At 40.4% G+C, this 16425-nt stretch overlaps 1 protein-coding gene across 1 annotated transcript in view; it reads right to left on the reverse strand.

The window, feature by feature from the left end:
* The window catches only part of ofcc1 (orofacial cleft 1 candidate 1), a 95933-nt gene that overhangs the window by 59903 nt on the left and 19605 nt on the right, over positions 1 to 16425 (reverse strand). The window contains exons 4-11 of the mRNA XM_078281261.1: positions 13419 to 13523; positions 12690 to 12773; positions 9998 to 10222; positions 9534 to 9631; positions 8046 to 8132; positions 7603 to 7676; positions 6221 to 6341; positions 61 to 303 (exon numbers count right to left, since the gene is read on the reverse strand). Coding sequence (XP_078137387.1) covers positions 61 to 303; positions 6221 to 6341; positions 7603 to 7676; positions 8046 to 8132; positions 9534 to 9631; positions 9998 to 10222; positions 12690 to 12773; positions 13419 to 13523 — 1037 coding nt within the window. The remainder of the gene's footprint in view (positions 1 to 60; positions 304 to 6220; positions 6342 to 7602; positions 7677 to 8045; positions 8133 to 9533; positions 9632 to 9997; positions 10223 to 12689; positions 12774 to 13418; positions 13524 to 16425) is intronic.

Below are 16425 nucleotides of genomic sequence, written 5' to 3' on the forward strand. Positions count from 1 at the left end.
CTGAATTTCTTAATTGTTACAGTATCGAAAATGTTCTGCTTGTGTCCAACATCTCCTCACCATGAACAGGCTCTGGTTAAGCTGCAGGTCAGTGTCAAAGAAGCGTCCCCGATGCTCGATCGGCTCGGTGACCGCCGCCCATTGTCGCTGCTCCGTATTACTGCGCAAGGCCAGAGCTGGACCCCCTAGACAGCTGTGAAGGGCCACACTGACAGTGTAGAGGCCCCTGGGTAGCTTGTCCCTGGTGGCTCTTAGGCAACACACACACACCTCCACAGGCTGAGGAGTTGTGCTCTGGTTTACCTATAATACACAAAAAGTGCAGAACATGATTTGATTGCAATATTTGATCAATTCTATATTATTACTAACATCAACTGTTTGTATTTCAATCAGGAGAGACTTCATTTAAGAGTGAAATGAGTTTAATGAACATTCTGCATAATAGGTTGATATGGTTAGAGTCTTTGGCGATTAGACTCCATCACAATGTTAATTTATAAGGGGTATAGAGGCCGTGGATATATAGGAATAGCCCCCCGATTGAGTGTAGACACTGGTAGAGGTGATGAAGGGCTAAAGGAAGCCTGAAGATCAGGATGTATGTGATGTGAAGCTGGGCTTCACAGGGCGGGCGGGGAGGAACCCTGGGTGCTGGGAATGATGGGAACTGGAGTTGAACGGGGTGGAGGAGGGTTGCATCGAATTTGCCTGAAATGGCAACTGACAGCAGCAAAGAGTAGAACAGATGTAGGGCCCTATCTTGCACCCGGCGCAGCGCAAAGCCCAACGCAAGTGTCTTTGCTAGTTTAAGACCGACGCAGTTGTCGTTTAAATAGCAAATGCACCTGCGCCCATCTGTGCACCCATGGGCGTGCTGGTCTTACATGGAGTTGTGTTCAGGTGCATTATTGGCATATTGCTATCTTGAGGCAGCGACAAGTGATCGTGCCATTGACCAACAAAAACCTGGTCTAAAGTCAGTAACGCAGCATTTCATTGTTATTTTAACAGCGCATTAGTAAAATGTGCCTAGGCTCGTGCACAGCGCGCACACACTATGCTTGTTGCACGCACAGGGACGCGCAGCAGCACACAAACATGCAAAAGATTAAAAATAAAAATATTACAATGTGAAATAGTATTATGATATAATTTGATCTGCCGTGCACTTTCACTTCACGAGGAGATCAGTTTCTTCTCCTGAAAATCTCTCCTTCCTGCTTAGCAAATCCGCCGTCATAATAGCAATGTGCCAAGGTACAAATGCTCCTGACTTTTAAAGGGAATGGGAGATGACACTCCAAAACACAATTACGATAAGACACAAAGTACAACCCTTTTGAACCATGCGCCTGACGCACAGACTCTTTTTTTCTACCGTTAAACTACCAAAAGTGGATTTGTACACGCCCTAAACGCACCTGCGCCAGGCGCTTCAGGCCATGCCCTTAGATCGTTAAAAAAGAGCCCTTACAATTGGAATGCAATAATGCGATAGCTCATGGAGATTGTGGCAAAATTGGTTGGTTTAACTGAAAGAATAAATGCTCACATTCAGCAGATGACAATGCAGCATAGAAGTCTTCCTTAAAGAATGTACGCTGAGCTTCATTACTGTGGACATTTGCACTAATGGGATGCCACATTTGTCATCTCATTGAAGTGAAATCATGAATGACACAGACACAAATGTGCAGATGATTAATAGTAGAACTGTGAACATACATGTTACACTTTTAAAGTCAAAAAGCAATTAACTTGCGTGATATATTTCAGAAGTGCAGAACTAAAAAGTTCATACCTCACAGAGCAAAAAGCAATTTTGTATTGTCTCACACCACATTTGACTGGAAAAAGGATAATATTAGTAGCTTTACAGTGATGCATAGCACTAAAAACACTTATAATTACAATAAGACCATGGATTATAGTCAGTGTTTTTTTTTTTTTCTAAATGTAACCAGTGTGCAATTGCTTATAAGCTGTATCACGCTGATGCTGTTATGTCTGTTAGTTGGATGTTGTAATTTACAACAAAACCATGTTTACCGTGTCTACCGTGTCAAACACCTGTAAAAGTAATTATGCAACCCACCTCTAAAACAAACTAACTTGTTGACAGTGTGAGGCTATTACAAATGTACTGACTAGTTGTAAATGCTGTCAACAATTATGTTATCTCATCCCTCCCTGCACCACTACCTCTGTACACCACTTTGTAACTCCACTTTGTTTGGAGAGCTATGTAAATAAAGTTACTAAGTCACTACACCTCCTCATTTATACGTATCTGTTATTGAAATTAACAACTATCCCTTCTCCTTGTAGGTTGAGGACACTAAAAAAATTCTCAATTTTCAATTCCAATTTTTGAGGATAGACCTTCAGTAGGTGAAGAAAACTTGCCATTGCCGATATGTTGTATATTTGTAAAGTATTGACCAAGACACAAGTTGCATGCAATTTAGTATAGGAGTGAAGGGAGAAAAATATGTATTTGATGATGTAATTCCCCACTTTTGTGGGAATCATCTTTTTTTTTTTTTTTTTAACTTCAGGTATGTTTGCTGAACAAGAGAAGTGTTTTTGTTCAACTGCAGCAAACAGTCATGGTATATCGTCGCTGTCAGGTGAAAAACTTGTTTTTCAGGAAATTAAAAAAGGCTAATTTGACATTGTTTTACGGAGCTATTCACCTCAGACTAAGTTGCCTCATCCTGGTTAAATACGTGTAATACCCACAGACAGACAGAAAGGGTGACCAATAGCATTGATTTGGGGAAAGAAGACAAAATATAGAAGTACAAGTGTTCTGCCCGACAGCGACGATATGTAAGACATGCCCAGTGCAGCTGCATGATCTCATCGGATGATCTCCATTCAACCATTTAGGGGTTAAGTGCCTTGCTCAAAGGCACATCAGCATTCCTTGTTACCGAAGCTGAGAGTGCTATTTATTTCCCCTGGTCACACTGCCCATATAGATGAAGGCTTCAGAACGGCAACCTTCTGGTAGCGAGCTCATCCTACTAACCTTCAGGCTACATCAGCCCACTAGTTGTTCATTTGCTTGTTTGTTTTGGTGACGTGCCTCTTTTTAGGGCTTAAGATGAGTAATAGGGTAAGCTGGTGAGACAGTTTTTTTTTTTTGTGAAACATAATCAAAGAACAATATGAATACATATTCAGTTGTTTGTCCCCTATGGCATCTGTTGAACAGCACTGAATGAAAAGTCAATCTGGCTTAAACAGAGCCACTTGGTCTTTATTACCAAATGTGTATGTTTTTAAATGGAAATAGCAACGACGCTTGGTCTGTTGTTTGGCTGGTTCGACATTTTGTCCATCCATGTGTTCCCATTACACAGACCAAGATATCTCAAAGACCACTGCGCAAATTGCCGTTAACTTGTATATGGACATTAATGTTTCCCAGAATATGATTCCTTTTGATGACTTTACCTTAATTCTAACGATATCATCAGACCAAACTTGTTGTTGATTGTGTACAACAAATATAAAAATCAAACCAGCCAATTTCTATCCTAACTGATTCTTTTGCATCCTGTCCTTTCTTTTCCAATCCCATTCTATCCTAGTTTATCTTGTACTATCTGATCTGATCCAATCCAATCCTACCCTGTCCCACCCTATCCTCCCCCACCCAATCCTATCCTATCCCATTTTATCCCACCCTATCCTGTACTTTCATCCTATCCTTTCCTATCCCACCCTATCGTATTCTATTCCACCCTATCCTTCCGTTCTCTCCTATCCTTTCCCATCCTATCCCACACTATTCTATTCCTCCCTAACCCATCCTACCCCACCCTATCCTATCGTTACCATCCTATCCTTTCCCATCCTGTTCAAAACTGCCCAATCATATTAGGATATGGTCCCATCCCATCATATCTTATCCTGCCCTATCCCTTCCTTTCTTAAGTGCAGGCATTCATTTATATCTGATTATCTTAGTTGCATCTTTTAATGCCTATTTATTTCATGTACTTGAATTTACACTGTGTTGACCAACTCCCTGGGGCAAATTTGGAGTGTCTGGCAATTAAAGCCCTCAATTCCAAATGATGACATAGTAGCACTCAGGGGCTACTATGTCATGTGCTCACACATATTTATACACTGTATTCACTGTTGGTTTTACAGTATACTGTGTGCAGTGTTGTTACCAAACAACCTGAGACTATCCCTCTCCTTTTCACAGACACACACCGCACACACAACACCGGCTGGCAGTGCCCATTGCTCTGCCAGTCTGTGAGGAGGGAAGGTGTGTGCTGAGCCCTGCAGTAATGCCCCTCAATCTCCCCACTGTGAGCATCTTTGCATACCAAAACAACAAAAACAATTTAGGCAGAAAGTGAAATTAGTATAATTGGTGGTAAAGCGGTTTAGCCCACACATCTCACATTTGGGAGGAGGTGATGGAGGCCTCCAAAACCCCCACACTGTAAAGAGACGTATGCATGCATGACTGGAAAGGAAGAGGAGGAGGATGAGAAAGGAGAAAAAAGAAGCAAAGAAAAAACAACAACAATAACATACACCAGTGTCCAATTTGCACTGTGTATGTGTTTAAGAGGTATTGTTATTATCTGGCCCACATGCTTGCACAGGCGTTTTAAGAGACAGTCAAGACAGCAAAGGTGAAGTGAGCCAATTTTCCATATCAGAGGTGGTTTGTTTGCCCCAAGCCTGAGTTGTGCCTAAAGTGCCATAACATTACAGCACTCCTACAGATGAGATCAAAGGCTCTAGCAAGGGATCCTCCGTGGTTTTGCTGGCAAGCGGCTGTCCTTTCGCTGAAATATCTTTTCAGGGCTTTCCACACATTGACTGATCACACAAAATGCACTCTTAATAGAGACAGGACATGCCACATACAAAAACTTCCTTTCTTTCTAAGTATGGGCTAATATTCAGAGATTAAGCTTTCTTGTTAATTATTTTCATTTTAATTAGTAAATCTTAATTAACAATGAACATTTACCCTTAAATTTTTTTGGCTTCGGAATGAAGGAGGGGGGTGAAGAAAGGAGAGAATAAATATGACAATCTTTTTGGGACCTCCGGGCAGGATTACTGATGCAGGCTGCCTTAGTTATTAAACACGTTCTAAATTAAATGCCTCCATGAATTTTGCACAGAAATATATTTTCATAGTTTTGCATGCCAAATGTGACATTTTATATTTCAGATTCATCTCGCTGCAGTAATTTTAGGGAAATGTCATATAAACAAAGATTTTGTCATTTACCAAAGGAAATTACTATGCGTGGCAGGTTTGGCCATTGCTTTCTCTCTCTCTCTCTCTCTTTCCCTCTCCCTCTTTTGCCCCCTATTCTGCCTGTGCCGGTTGTTTCAAGTCAGCAAGCCATAAAAAATCTTTATCTCAGTGAAACACAGCAATTTGGGAGATAATCGAATGGTGACTGGGGGGCACAAACGCCAGTCTGAGGAATTATACCACAATCTCCCCTGCATTTACAACCTTCCTCAAAGCCAGTTGTCACCCTGGAAGGAAAGCCCCCGACTGAAGATTCATTACATCTTTAAGCCAGCACGGTGGCATGGCAGCCTCATCCCCAGATGCAACACAACAGCACACTCCTCCCACAGCTGGTGATGCTACTGCTAAAGCTGCAGTTTCCTTCTCTCTTTCCCACTTAGTTCTCTGTTCTCCCCTCTCCCTCTGTTCCCCGTTTTCATCTCCAAAGACTCCTTTTCCCTCCTACTTAGATTCCTAAAACCACAGACACCATCCACACAAAGCAGGAAATAAATCTTTATATACTGTATAAAAATAATGTGCCTAAATAGTTAGCATACTGTATAGGGAAGCCTTTTGTGTAGCAGTGTATGGTGCCTGCATGTGAATGTGCCTCTGTGTGGGCATGTGTACATACAGTACCCATATAAAAGGAGTGAAAGAACTTGGAAAAAAAAAATAGAAAATATCTGAGATAATTTCCCCTCTCTCTATCAGGTCCCATTCATCACAGGATTCACATAATTACATCATTGGACTGTTATTGAAAAAAAACAACCCTTTGTAAACACTTTGGGATCAATATCTCCTCCTGTGAGAGAAGCCTTTTCAGAGATTAAGGGGTTTGTCACTTCCTGTTTGTGTGCTTTCTTTTTCCAACGAATGTGTGTTTCTCAGTTCACAGTCAGAGTGGCTAACAGATCTTACCTGCCACGGGGGCCATGATGCTGAAGAGGAGGATTCTGGGTGCTCTGTCATCTGGCCGTATTTGGCCATTGCTTCCTCTTTGCCTTCCCCAAGCTCTCTTAGTGACGGGCTTTCAATGGTTCTGCTGCTACATGCAGAAACACACACACAGACACACAAGTATACAACACACACAAGTAAAAGAAGCTAACCCTGTTAACAGCCACCTGCATTTTGGACTCTGCTGTTCTACTCTGTAGCCAGCATCAGCTCAATCTAATAACACCACAAGACACTTTCCACTGGGTCTCTCTCTCTCTCTCTCTCTCTCTCTCTCTCTCTCTCTCTCAATCTCTCTCTCTCTCTGCCTTTCAATCTTATCAGTGGTAATGTAATAAGTGGTTGCTTCGCTCTGTCTCCTCGCCACCTCTCTTAATTCCTCAAAATAAAGCAATATCATAGGGGCTCTGGCCTGCCTGTGACTGGGGATAAGATGCTTGTAAAAGGAAGGAAAATTCAGCAAATAAATGCTCGGCATCAAAGGCACACACTGGGTCCTTCTTTCTCTTCTCTCCCTCTCTCCCTCCTCACTGTTTGCCTATCAACAGTACTACAGTATTACATGTGCTTTCATCAGTTCACAACAAGGCACAATGTGCTTCCTAATGCAATTACTCGACCTCCATTAAATCAGAAACAGTGGAAATAAATGAATTACACATTTGTTGCAAAAACCACAAGTCAGCTCCGCGTCTCTCCTCTTTATTTTTTTTCCTTTTACAGGCGTAAGGAGAGAAAAAGTGAAATCATTTCTCATTAAATTTCAGGCAGATGTAGCCCTAGGTGATGCATAGAAAGTCTCCCATGTCTAATAGCCACCCACCATTGATATCAGAAGGAATTTGCAGGGTTCAAGGCTGTCGAGAGGAGGTCATCTTCGCTAAACTCCGAACCACATTCATCTGACAGGGCTGGTGTCCGACTACCACCCACCCATAAAACAACCAAACACAAGAGAAGATACTGATGTGTACAGCAGTTTCTTGATTTTATCATGTCAGCCAGCATGGTAGACCATAATTACTAAAAACTTAAACATGCTAAGCTGATTGACCGCGGGGCTCTCGCTACCATATTTGATGTGTGATCTCTGACTAAAGTGGATGGACCCAGAATTGATGCGCCTCCGAGCCCAATGACATGGACAGATTTCTGTGCCCTCGAGCCATACTACCCACAATGCAATGCCCGTCGACAGGAGAAGCCATGCAGAGGACACATGAATTGCATGCCGTTTTGAATGTCAGTGGGAATGCGAATGTGTTTCACACAATTACTGATTACAGTCGTGTGACATCAATTGTACATATGGAGAGAAATATGAAATGGGTTGGACTTACTACTGAAGCAGTGTGTTCAGCCTGGGCTGTGGTGCTTCTCTCACTGCCTCGTCACAGTCGCTTTGTGAATGAGGCTCCTTTTGAAATATTAAAGTGGATATGTTAACAAACACTGTTAATGTGTTAATTACCATTATCAGCTAATTGGCAGTTTCATTTAAACCACATCACTCTAAATTATGATGTAACATATTATTAATGTCTGTGACTGACTGTAATGAAATATTTCTTTTTAAAGATGAGCGCTTAAGCATTAGAATTTAGCTGGCTTATGTTATGGACAAATGTAATAATAAAGAGTATGATTGGAGGAATATGTCGAGCTTGTGAAATGAACTATAAACAGCATACAGTCCCCATGTTAACGCCCATGTGGGATGTTATACCTAAAACTACAAAAGCAACACATACTTCACACAGCATAAATACAGTACATGGGTCTTTACCTGAACATTCCCAGCGAAGGAGGCCATCAGTCTCTCCTTTCTCTTTGCCCACTCACTCTTCTTCAGTTGTCCCTTCTGAGCTGCTTTCTGAAAATACGTGTAAATACACATGCACACTTTCTTTGGATGCAGCTTTATGAAACAGTGCAGTGCACCATAATGGCAGAATTAAGCACAAGGAGCAACTGTAATGCAATCTGCAGGCAATCGATACTGAGCCAGGCCCTAAAGACATGTAGCATTTGATGAGTATTTCTGCCGGTTTTACATTCAGTCAGCACATTCACACTCCCCATTCAGACGCATTGACACTGCTAAGTGACAGCGTCTCGCCCTGTAGAAGCTTTGTACGGCAGAATAGAGACAGAAGAGAAAGACTATTATTTTTAAAATAGATGTGAAATCTCTGGAGGATAATGTGCTTTCAATGGGAGGTGGGTGTGGAAACAGTAGGGAACCACATACATATTATGGCAGAATAAGATAACACTGATCCCAATACTGATACAGTACACAGTAGATGCCACTGATTATCCAGTAAGGGAGGATGAGTCAACTGTTGCTGTGGCTTCCAAGTGATGGTGAGACATTGTTTAACCATTTATTTACCCAATTACGTTTACTTTCTATTCATATTTATAGTTATATTCAATTTGATACTCCTACTCTCTTTTCAAGTGAGATTATAACTAAAAATACAGTGGATAGAAGTTCTGCATTCTTTTTACATATGCGTTAATGTTGGGGTTTCTTTATAATCTAGATTTACCAACACAATGGAAACCCCATGTTCTTATATCCTCTCCCATTTCTTTTCTGTCTGATGGAATACAAACACTTGCTTTGAAAGGAGCTTCAGATCTTAACGCTAGTTCACAATATCTCTACTCCCCAGTTGGAAAATAAAAAGTAGTCACGCTCTATTTTTTCCTGAAAAGACTGTAAAAGGGTACAGAACCAAGGAAATTCAGCTTCTGTCAGAAACAAATATGCATAATAATGCACAACATAGTTCAAAGACAAAAACACAATTTGTCTCAACAAATAAGTTAATTGTGTGAGGATATCACATGTAGCATAGATTATGCAGTTGAAATCCATGCACTCACTCTTCGCTGAGGATGAATGAGTTATCTAACCTTGAATGCATGTTCTACAAAAAGCAATTTCACATGAGTGCATTCAGCTGAGATTCAGACCATCTGCACTGAAAATAAAAAATGCAGAACTTTTATAAAAGGTAGCGACTGGGAAAAAAAGGTTGGGGACATAAAAGCGAAGCAAATATGGAAGGAAAGAGAAAGAAAATTAGTAAGCCGAGTATCTAACACACACACACACACACACACACGTGGACAAATGTACACGCTCACATGCACACACTCTATGTCCATTAGCCAAAGCCACTGATACACAGCATAATGGACATGGCTGATGTGCTGGTGAATATGGGCTGATGACACAGATATTCCTCTTTGTAGCCCTGACCTGCTGCAGTGAAAGGCTGCCAAGCGTGATCATGTCAGGCCGCACACGCTCCCTCAGCTGCTGGGCGTAGTGGGGGATCACCTCCTCAGCTCTCCTCACTGCAAGAAGTAATACAGTGACATCACAAACCTTATGATACTCATCAAAAATAAAATGTCACTGCGGCATTATGCATAATTCTTTGAATATTATGTCCTGTGTCCTATCATGTCACTCCACCAATAAAGGCTGTGGGACAAATATCCAGAGACAAAGAATTGAACAAAAATGTATACAACTTCCTGGAATGATTCCTAGCCAGCTTTAATGATTGACTTTATACAGTATATGTGCAAAGAAAGTACATTTCATACCGCCATAAAATACTTAATAGTGAAATACTAATAATATACTAATATACTATACTATAATGCCTCTCTGAATTAGAAATCAAATACAAAACATAAATAAAAGCATAGCATTACTTTTTACAGTGCTCTCTCTGCCCATTACCATCCTCCCTGCTTCGAGTCCAGCCTCTGCTCCCAGCCCAGCACTAGCCACAGCCTGGGTTTTGGCAATGGTATGGGCCAGGGAGGGCCTGGAGCCTGAGGCATCACCACCACCGTGGAACAGCAGTCGCCGCTGAAGCACCGGCTCACCCGCCTTCACCTCCAACACCTCCTCATCCCTGCAGGCTAGTGGCGTACCTGGAGAGATACGCATCAGTGGGCACGCACACACACATGCACACAAACAAACACACACACACACACACACACACACACACACAGACAAAATAACACGCATACACATACTGATGGATGTGCATACTTACCACATCCAGAAACAGACTCACGGAGATGAGTATGTATATACAAGACATTTATGCAGGTGCACAATGATGTACTCTAAAACAGTAAGTCACACAAATACAACGTGAACATTCACAAAACCAAAGTATCATATTCACACATACCACTAAAGCAATTTTTTTTTTCAAATTCCTCAGATCCTGATCATGTTACTGAGACAGGACCGTAGTTCTACATGGGCATTAAACATGACCACATTAGCCTGCTCTGTTTTTTAGCTAATACGCTCGCAGTTGTTTACTCTAGCAAAATCTGTTGTTTATTCTGGCAAAATCTGTGGTCTTCAAATAAAAAGATCTCTTAACATTGATCCGAAATCATGGGGAAATGCATGACTGGAATTTTACAATTAAATAAGTTTTTTTGTTTTTGATGTAGAACTGGGTACATAAGGTTGAACCGATGCTGTAGAACTGAGTACATATATCTAATGTGTTTCTATGTAAGGAATCAAAGGAAGATGTAGTATATTTTTGCACATTACTCTAAATCAGTGGCTGTGGCTTTACCCTAAATAAATTGTGAATAACAAGCCCATACATTGACACTAAGTTTTCTTCTGCACCACATGTGAACTAGTTTTTGGTTAGTAAGCTAGAATGAATGACTGAAAGCATCATCTACAGTAGCTAACCCGCTTGCTGTGCGGCTTTCAGTTTTGCTGCACCGCCTCGTTGGTAGAAAGCAAAGAGGTATTTTTGTGCATCCGTGTATTCAACGTGTGCAGTCCAATGTGTGCTACAGCCAAAGCTGTTATCACCACCTAATGCTTTTCACATAGAAGCTGATATCAATGCCTAACGCCTTACAGAGAACTAGAATGAATAGAATACCAATTCTGTGTTATTTCATCTCCATGCCAAAGCAATAGAATTTATCGAGATAAAAAGAAAGAAGTGAAGATCTTAGACAGACAGAAGGGATTTCTCCAGGAATCTCTTTTTTCTGAGAAAATGTCTACAGCACTGGCCACTGTCCATTTCATTAATACGTTGTCGTATTCATGCTCTTTCTTGTGAAATGGGCATGGTGCTTTGTGGCAGGCTGTAAAAGCTGAGACAAAAAGTCTGAAAAGAAGTCACAAAATGTCAGGATCAGTACTGACATACACTGAGCTGGTTCTGCAGCTGCAAAGAAGACATGCGGCCTACACCGGTGGGAGGCAGCTATACAACAGTATAAGGTGATTGTCTTCAAGTCTATTGTAGCTTGGTGAAGTGCTTACTGGCAGTCACCACAGTTGGACTCAACAGTACAGAAGTAAGAGCTCTCTCTTCCTCTCTCTCTTTCCTTCCCAGTCTCTCAGCCTATTGCATGGAGAAACTGTTAATCCAAGATCCTCTTTACTTTTTCTGTGGGATTTCATGAACATTCCAAGACAATGGATGGGGCTGCTAATCTCGGTGGTACAGCTAAATCCAAGACAATGGCAAATAATACAAGCCGGCTAAATTCTACCGTGTTGAAGCGGGCCTAAACCCATCACTTGTGCGCTGGAATTACAAGGGAGATGTGAGTCATGTCAACAGGATCTGTCTTCACCCAGAACAATGCTAAGCTTAAACCACCTCAATGTTGCCTGGTTGGCTACATATTTAAATGAAACTGAGCTAATGAGAAAAGGCACGCCTACTGTGAGACAATGGCTGTGCTTGGAAAGCACTGACTACAAGTGAAGGTCCGTTCCTAGTCTTATTCTTTGTTCTATGTAAGCGCTGCTTTCACTGTTAGTGGAAAATGTAGCGTCTTGTTTTCTGTCCGGGTTGTTTATGATTTCACTTTCTTCTTCCTTTTCTTAAAGATACTCTACCTTCACTGTAATACTCAGTGGCACCATTGTTGGTGGCTGTGGTCACTGTTTTGAATTGTAACTTTGGTTCCATTAAGTTAAAACATGATGTTTTTATCAATATATCATCATGAAAAACAAAAGACACAAGTGACACCAAATTAATACATTAAATCTTAACACCATTAACCAGCAGTTATGTGATTTGATCTGTAAGAATGGTACTTCAGTTGATTTTTTTCTAAATCAGGACATAAATAGTGATTACAAGGGATTACATTAACGTCACATGTCCCAAAACTTAAAATTAAATTATTCTACATTAAAGTAATGTCATGTAAAAGTGAAGTAATTGTTCTAAAGTAAAGGAATACAATGTAAAGTTAAAGAAAAGTAGTTGTTCTAAATTAATGTTTTTTTTTTTTTTTATCTTTGCTATTTGGATGAGGGTCAACCAATCGGCGGCTTCCTAATTACCAAGATACAGGACTACAGTAATATGGAGATACATACCAGGTATATTCATGAACGTTTCGTCCTCATCCAGCAGTGCAGCCATTCTTTGATACAGCCCGTTTTCATCGGCATTCAATATTGCTACAAGTCAAAACAATTATAAAATGAGAACACCCTCAAACGTGCTGGACAATTACATGCATCTGTGTGTGTCAAAATTACTTTCTACTTATCAGACAAGTCAATCTAAACCACATCTTAACATGCAAAGCAGAGATATTAGCCGTGGCTGGAGAGGGGTGAAAATCAAGTGTATGCAGAGGGGTAATGAAATAGGAGCATTAACATGCCTGTTAGCTGGCTTGTCATCATGTGATGAGATTTGGTTTGGCGAATCCTTTGATATTACATGGCAGTGATATCCAAAAGATACAGGTGAAATGGCTTCTCCATTAATAGCCATGTTTCATTATAACATGCATATTACTTGGCTCCCAAGAGCTCGCTTTTAATAGGCCTACTTTAGGAGGGGGGCTGCAAACTATTGATGTGGCTCTGCGTGTGTCATTTGACAGGGGAAAGAGAAAGCCACGGTGGAATGAAAACTGACCAATGATACGCAACCTTCGTCAATGACAGCGAGTTGGGGAGCCAATCTTGTGATGCCATCACTTGGGGTATTTACATAGACTGTCTTGCCGTCACAAATGGCGGCCTGCTACCAGTGATCTCTCTCACCTCACTTTAATGAACCGAGGAGAACTATTATGACAGAGAATGGCATACTTAATTCCAGCTCATCTTCAGCGCTGACCCCAGCCATCCCGCAATGCCTTGGGTCTGTCTGCTCTGCTGACGACGGGTCAAAGTAATTTTGGGCACGTTTATTTCCTGTGGAAAGTGCGAGCGGTGAGAGAATGAGAGAAAGAGGGGTTGGGATTGGCGAGGGGGTGGGTGGCGGGGAAGGAAATAGGGGAGTTGTACAGGTTCAGGTTAGTGGTTATTAGAAGCACATGAAGCGAAATGTTAATTTTGAAACCCACACTGTCGAAGGGCAGGGGCAGCCGCTGCTACCAGATAAGGTAGAGCCAAGATGAGACATGAGTACAGAGGCAGAAAGTGGGAAAGAGACTGCTGGGTTTCTCAGTGCACCTCTCCACGGCCTGCGCTGCTCTGGGGCCTAATTAGCATGCCGCAAAAGGTCACGGCAGGCAATCTCTTAAATACGACTGCCATATGTTTGCCGTGTTCAAAAGGAACTAATGAGAAGGTCTACAAGCTCAAAAGTAACAGGAATTTCAAAGACAATACCTTCTAAATACTCCAAGGTCAGCGGCCTAGAGGACCGGGTTTTGGAGGAGCTGATCTTAAGGAAAATAACCGGAGCCCATGTCTCATTGACTTCTTATTAGCAATCACTGACCTATGGGTATCAAGTCTGCTCCACAGAGTTTATGGGAATCCAATGGCTCCGGGGCTCTTTCTATTAAGGGTACACCCCACCAAGCAGCTTTCTTAACCCCAAATCATTCTCATTACAGGCCTTGAATATTTCACTCCAATCTAAATTGCTTTACTTGTATTTCTCAGGTTGTGGGGCAAAAAAAATGCATAGTGCATTAAATCATGTTATATATTCCACACAAGGATCACCTTTATAGAAGTCTGTGGGTATCGGCGCTTGGACGCATAAAAATGTGAGTAAGTGTGTTTGCATAGGAGCACCACTGGCCCACTAGGCCACTACCTGAAAAAGCTCACTGGGATTCTTTCGTGCTCATATGAAATATCTTGCATGAGGTTTTCACACTCTGTCCTTACTCGAAGTGAAACAGTCAGAAGGAGAAATTTATTAAATGAGGAGCAGCCGTGTGTCTCCTCAACGGCGCCATAAATTGACTGTGAAATTCACGTTAAATCCCTCTGCATCGTTAACAAAGAGTTTGAACAATTTCTCTGCAAATAGCTCTGAGGTTATGAAAGCCTTTTTTCAAACACAAATTTGCATAATGGTGGTAGCTTCGTGGATCGCCTTTTTGAGTCATATCTGTGATTTACCTAAATAGTCTGACTGTCCTCCAGTTCATCTCTCTAATGAAAATTTCAATTCTCTGTTCTTCTATGCACATTATCAATAACTAGCACTTCTTGCAAGCCAGAGTTACTGCTAACAGAGAATGAGAGATAATGAAAGAGTTTGGTAAAGGCCAAATAGAAGTGTCACACAAACATAAAACAATATGGCTTTGTGATCTTCCAATATGCATATTTACACTCCCCAATGAAAAACTGTTGCTTATTTTGCTCTGTGATTTACAGCCTGTTTATGTAAATCCTATATTCAGTGCAATTACCACAAAGAAATGAAGTCATAAACCTATGACACACATAGCGTGATATATATATATATATATATATATATATATATATATATATATATATATATATATAATGCCCTTTTGAGACATGCATGTACAACATGTAATAAGACGGTGTACGTGGACTTGACACAGCCCTGTTAATACCTAAAATTCATATAGTGACTGTATATATGAAATGTATCACATTTCCCTGAGTTCTAATGTCAATAAAATACCACATGGTTAAGTTCATTTGGTACGCTTTAAGGGTATGGAAAGTGTCCTAATTTACATTTACAATTAATAGAAGAAAAAACAAGAGAGGAAAATCTGCTTACCTTATCTTATCTCTAATCATCAGCATGTCAATATATGTTTATAAAAGACATCACTATTGATACACTCAGAGACAGTGGACCTTTTATAGCCAATAAAGCCACTATTTGAGAATTAAGGTTAGTTGTGTTTTCTTAATTTGATGAACAGTCTTCCTTCCTTAAATTGGATTGTTGTGGTGGAATGTATGGTGTAAACCAATAGGATCATCATAATGTTCTTCTTCTCTATTGTTTACTTTTATTCATTTAGGTTTTGTCTTTTGATAAGAATATAGTTGTAAGTAGCTAACAACTTTTTTATTTTTTTATTTATTTATAACCACGTTTATTTCACACGTCATCAATGTATCATTAAACACAATCTCATAAGGTACAATAATCATATGTAAGCCGCGTGAAATGGTGAACCCCAAATAAGCTACTAAAAGTTTTTCGGAGGGGGCCCGAATACAATAAACAACAACAGATAATATACAAACCAAAAACTCAAATTACCAGAAACACAAAATAGACAATAGAAAATACAAAAAAATACAGACATACTTAAACTAACATAGACAAATACTACAAACAGACAGACTGCTTTTACCATCTAATACCAACATATAATCTAATCTAAGACAACATAATGATGCCTTTTCAACACATTTTGTGAACAAGTTCTATTCTATTTTTTATTTTTGGGGCTAAGTCACTTAAAGGTGAGTGGTTAAAATTCACTGCAATGCTAATTTCCACTTAAGCCAAGCATACCATTTTTTTTTTCTCCATATAATGAATTTTCTATTCAAATTTTGTATGCAGAAACTCAAAATGCCCAAAAACATGTGGATAGAAATGTAACGGTACGTATCAACATGTGTCTTGGATCTCTGACATGATCAAGAGAAAAAGAGACTATTTGTTCTTACATATACACCACATTGTTTTCAAGGCTAAATGAATGTAATAGAAGGGTGAAAAACAAATCAGGAACAAATATGATGACTTCTGGAATGGTTGATTGTTTTGCTAAAGCCATTATCTTCAGCTAGTGAAAATGTCTTATTAATTTCTGGTTTATGGTCTGACTTTCTTGACCTGATAGAAAATATT

The sequence above is a fragment of the Sander vitreus genome, chromosome 22, assembly GCF_031162955.1.
Source record: "Sander vitreus isolate 19-12246 chromosome 22, sanVit1, whole genome shotgun sequence".
In the NCBI taxonomy this organism is placed as follows: domain Eukaryota; kingdom Metazoa; phylum Chordata; class Actinopteri; order Perciformes; family Percidae; genus Sander; species Sander vitreus.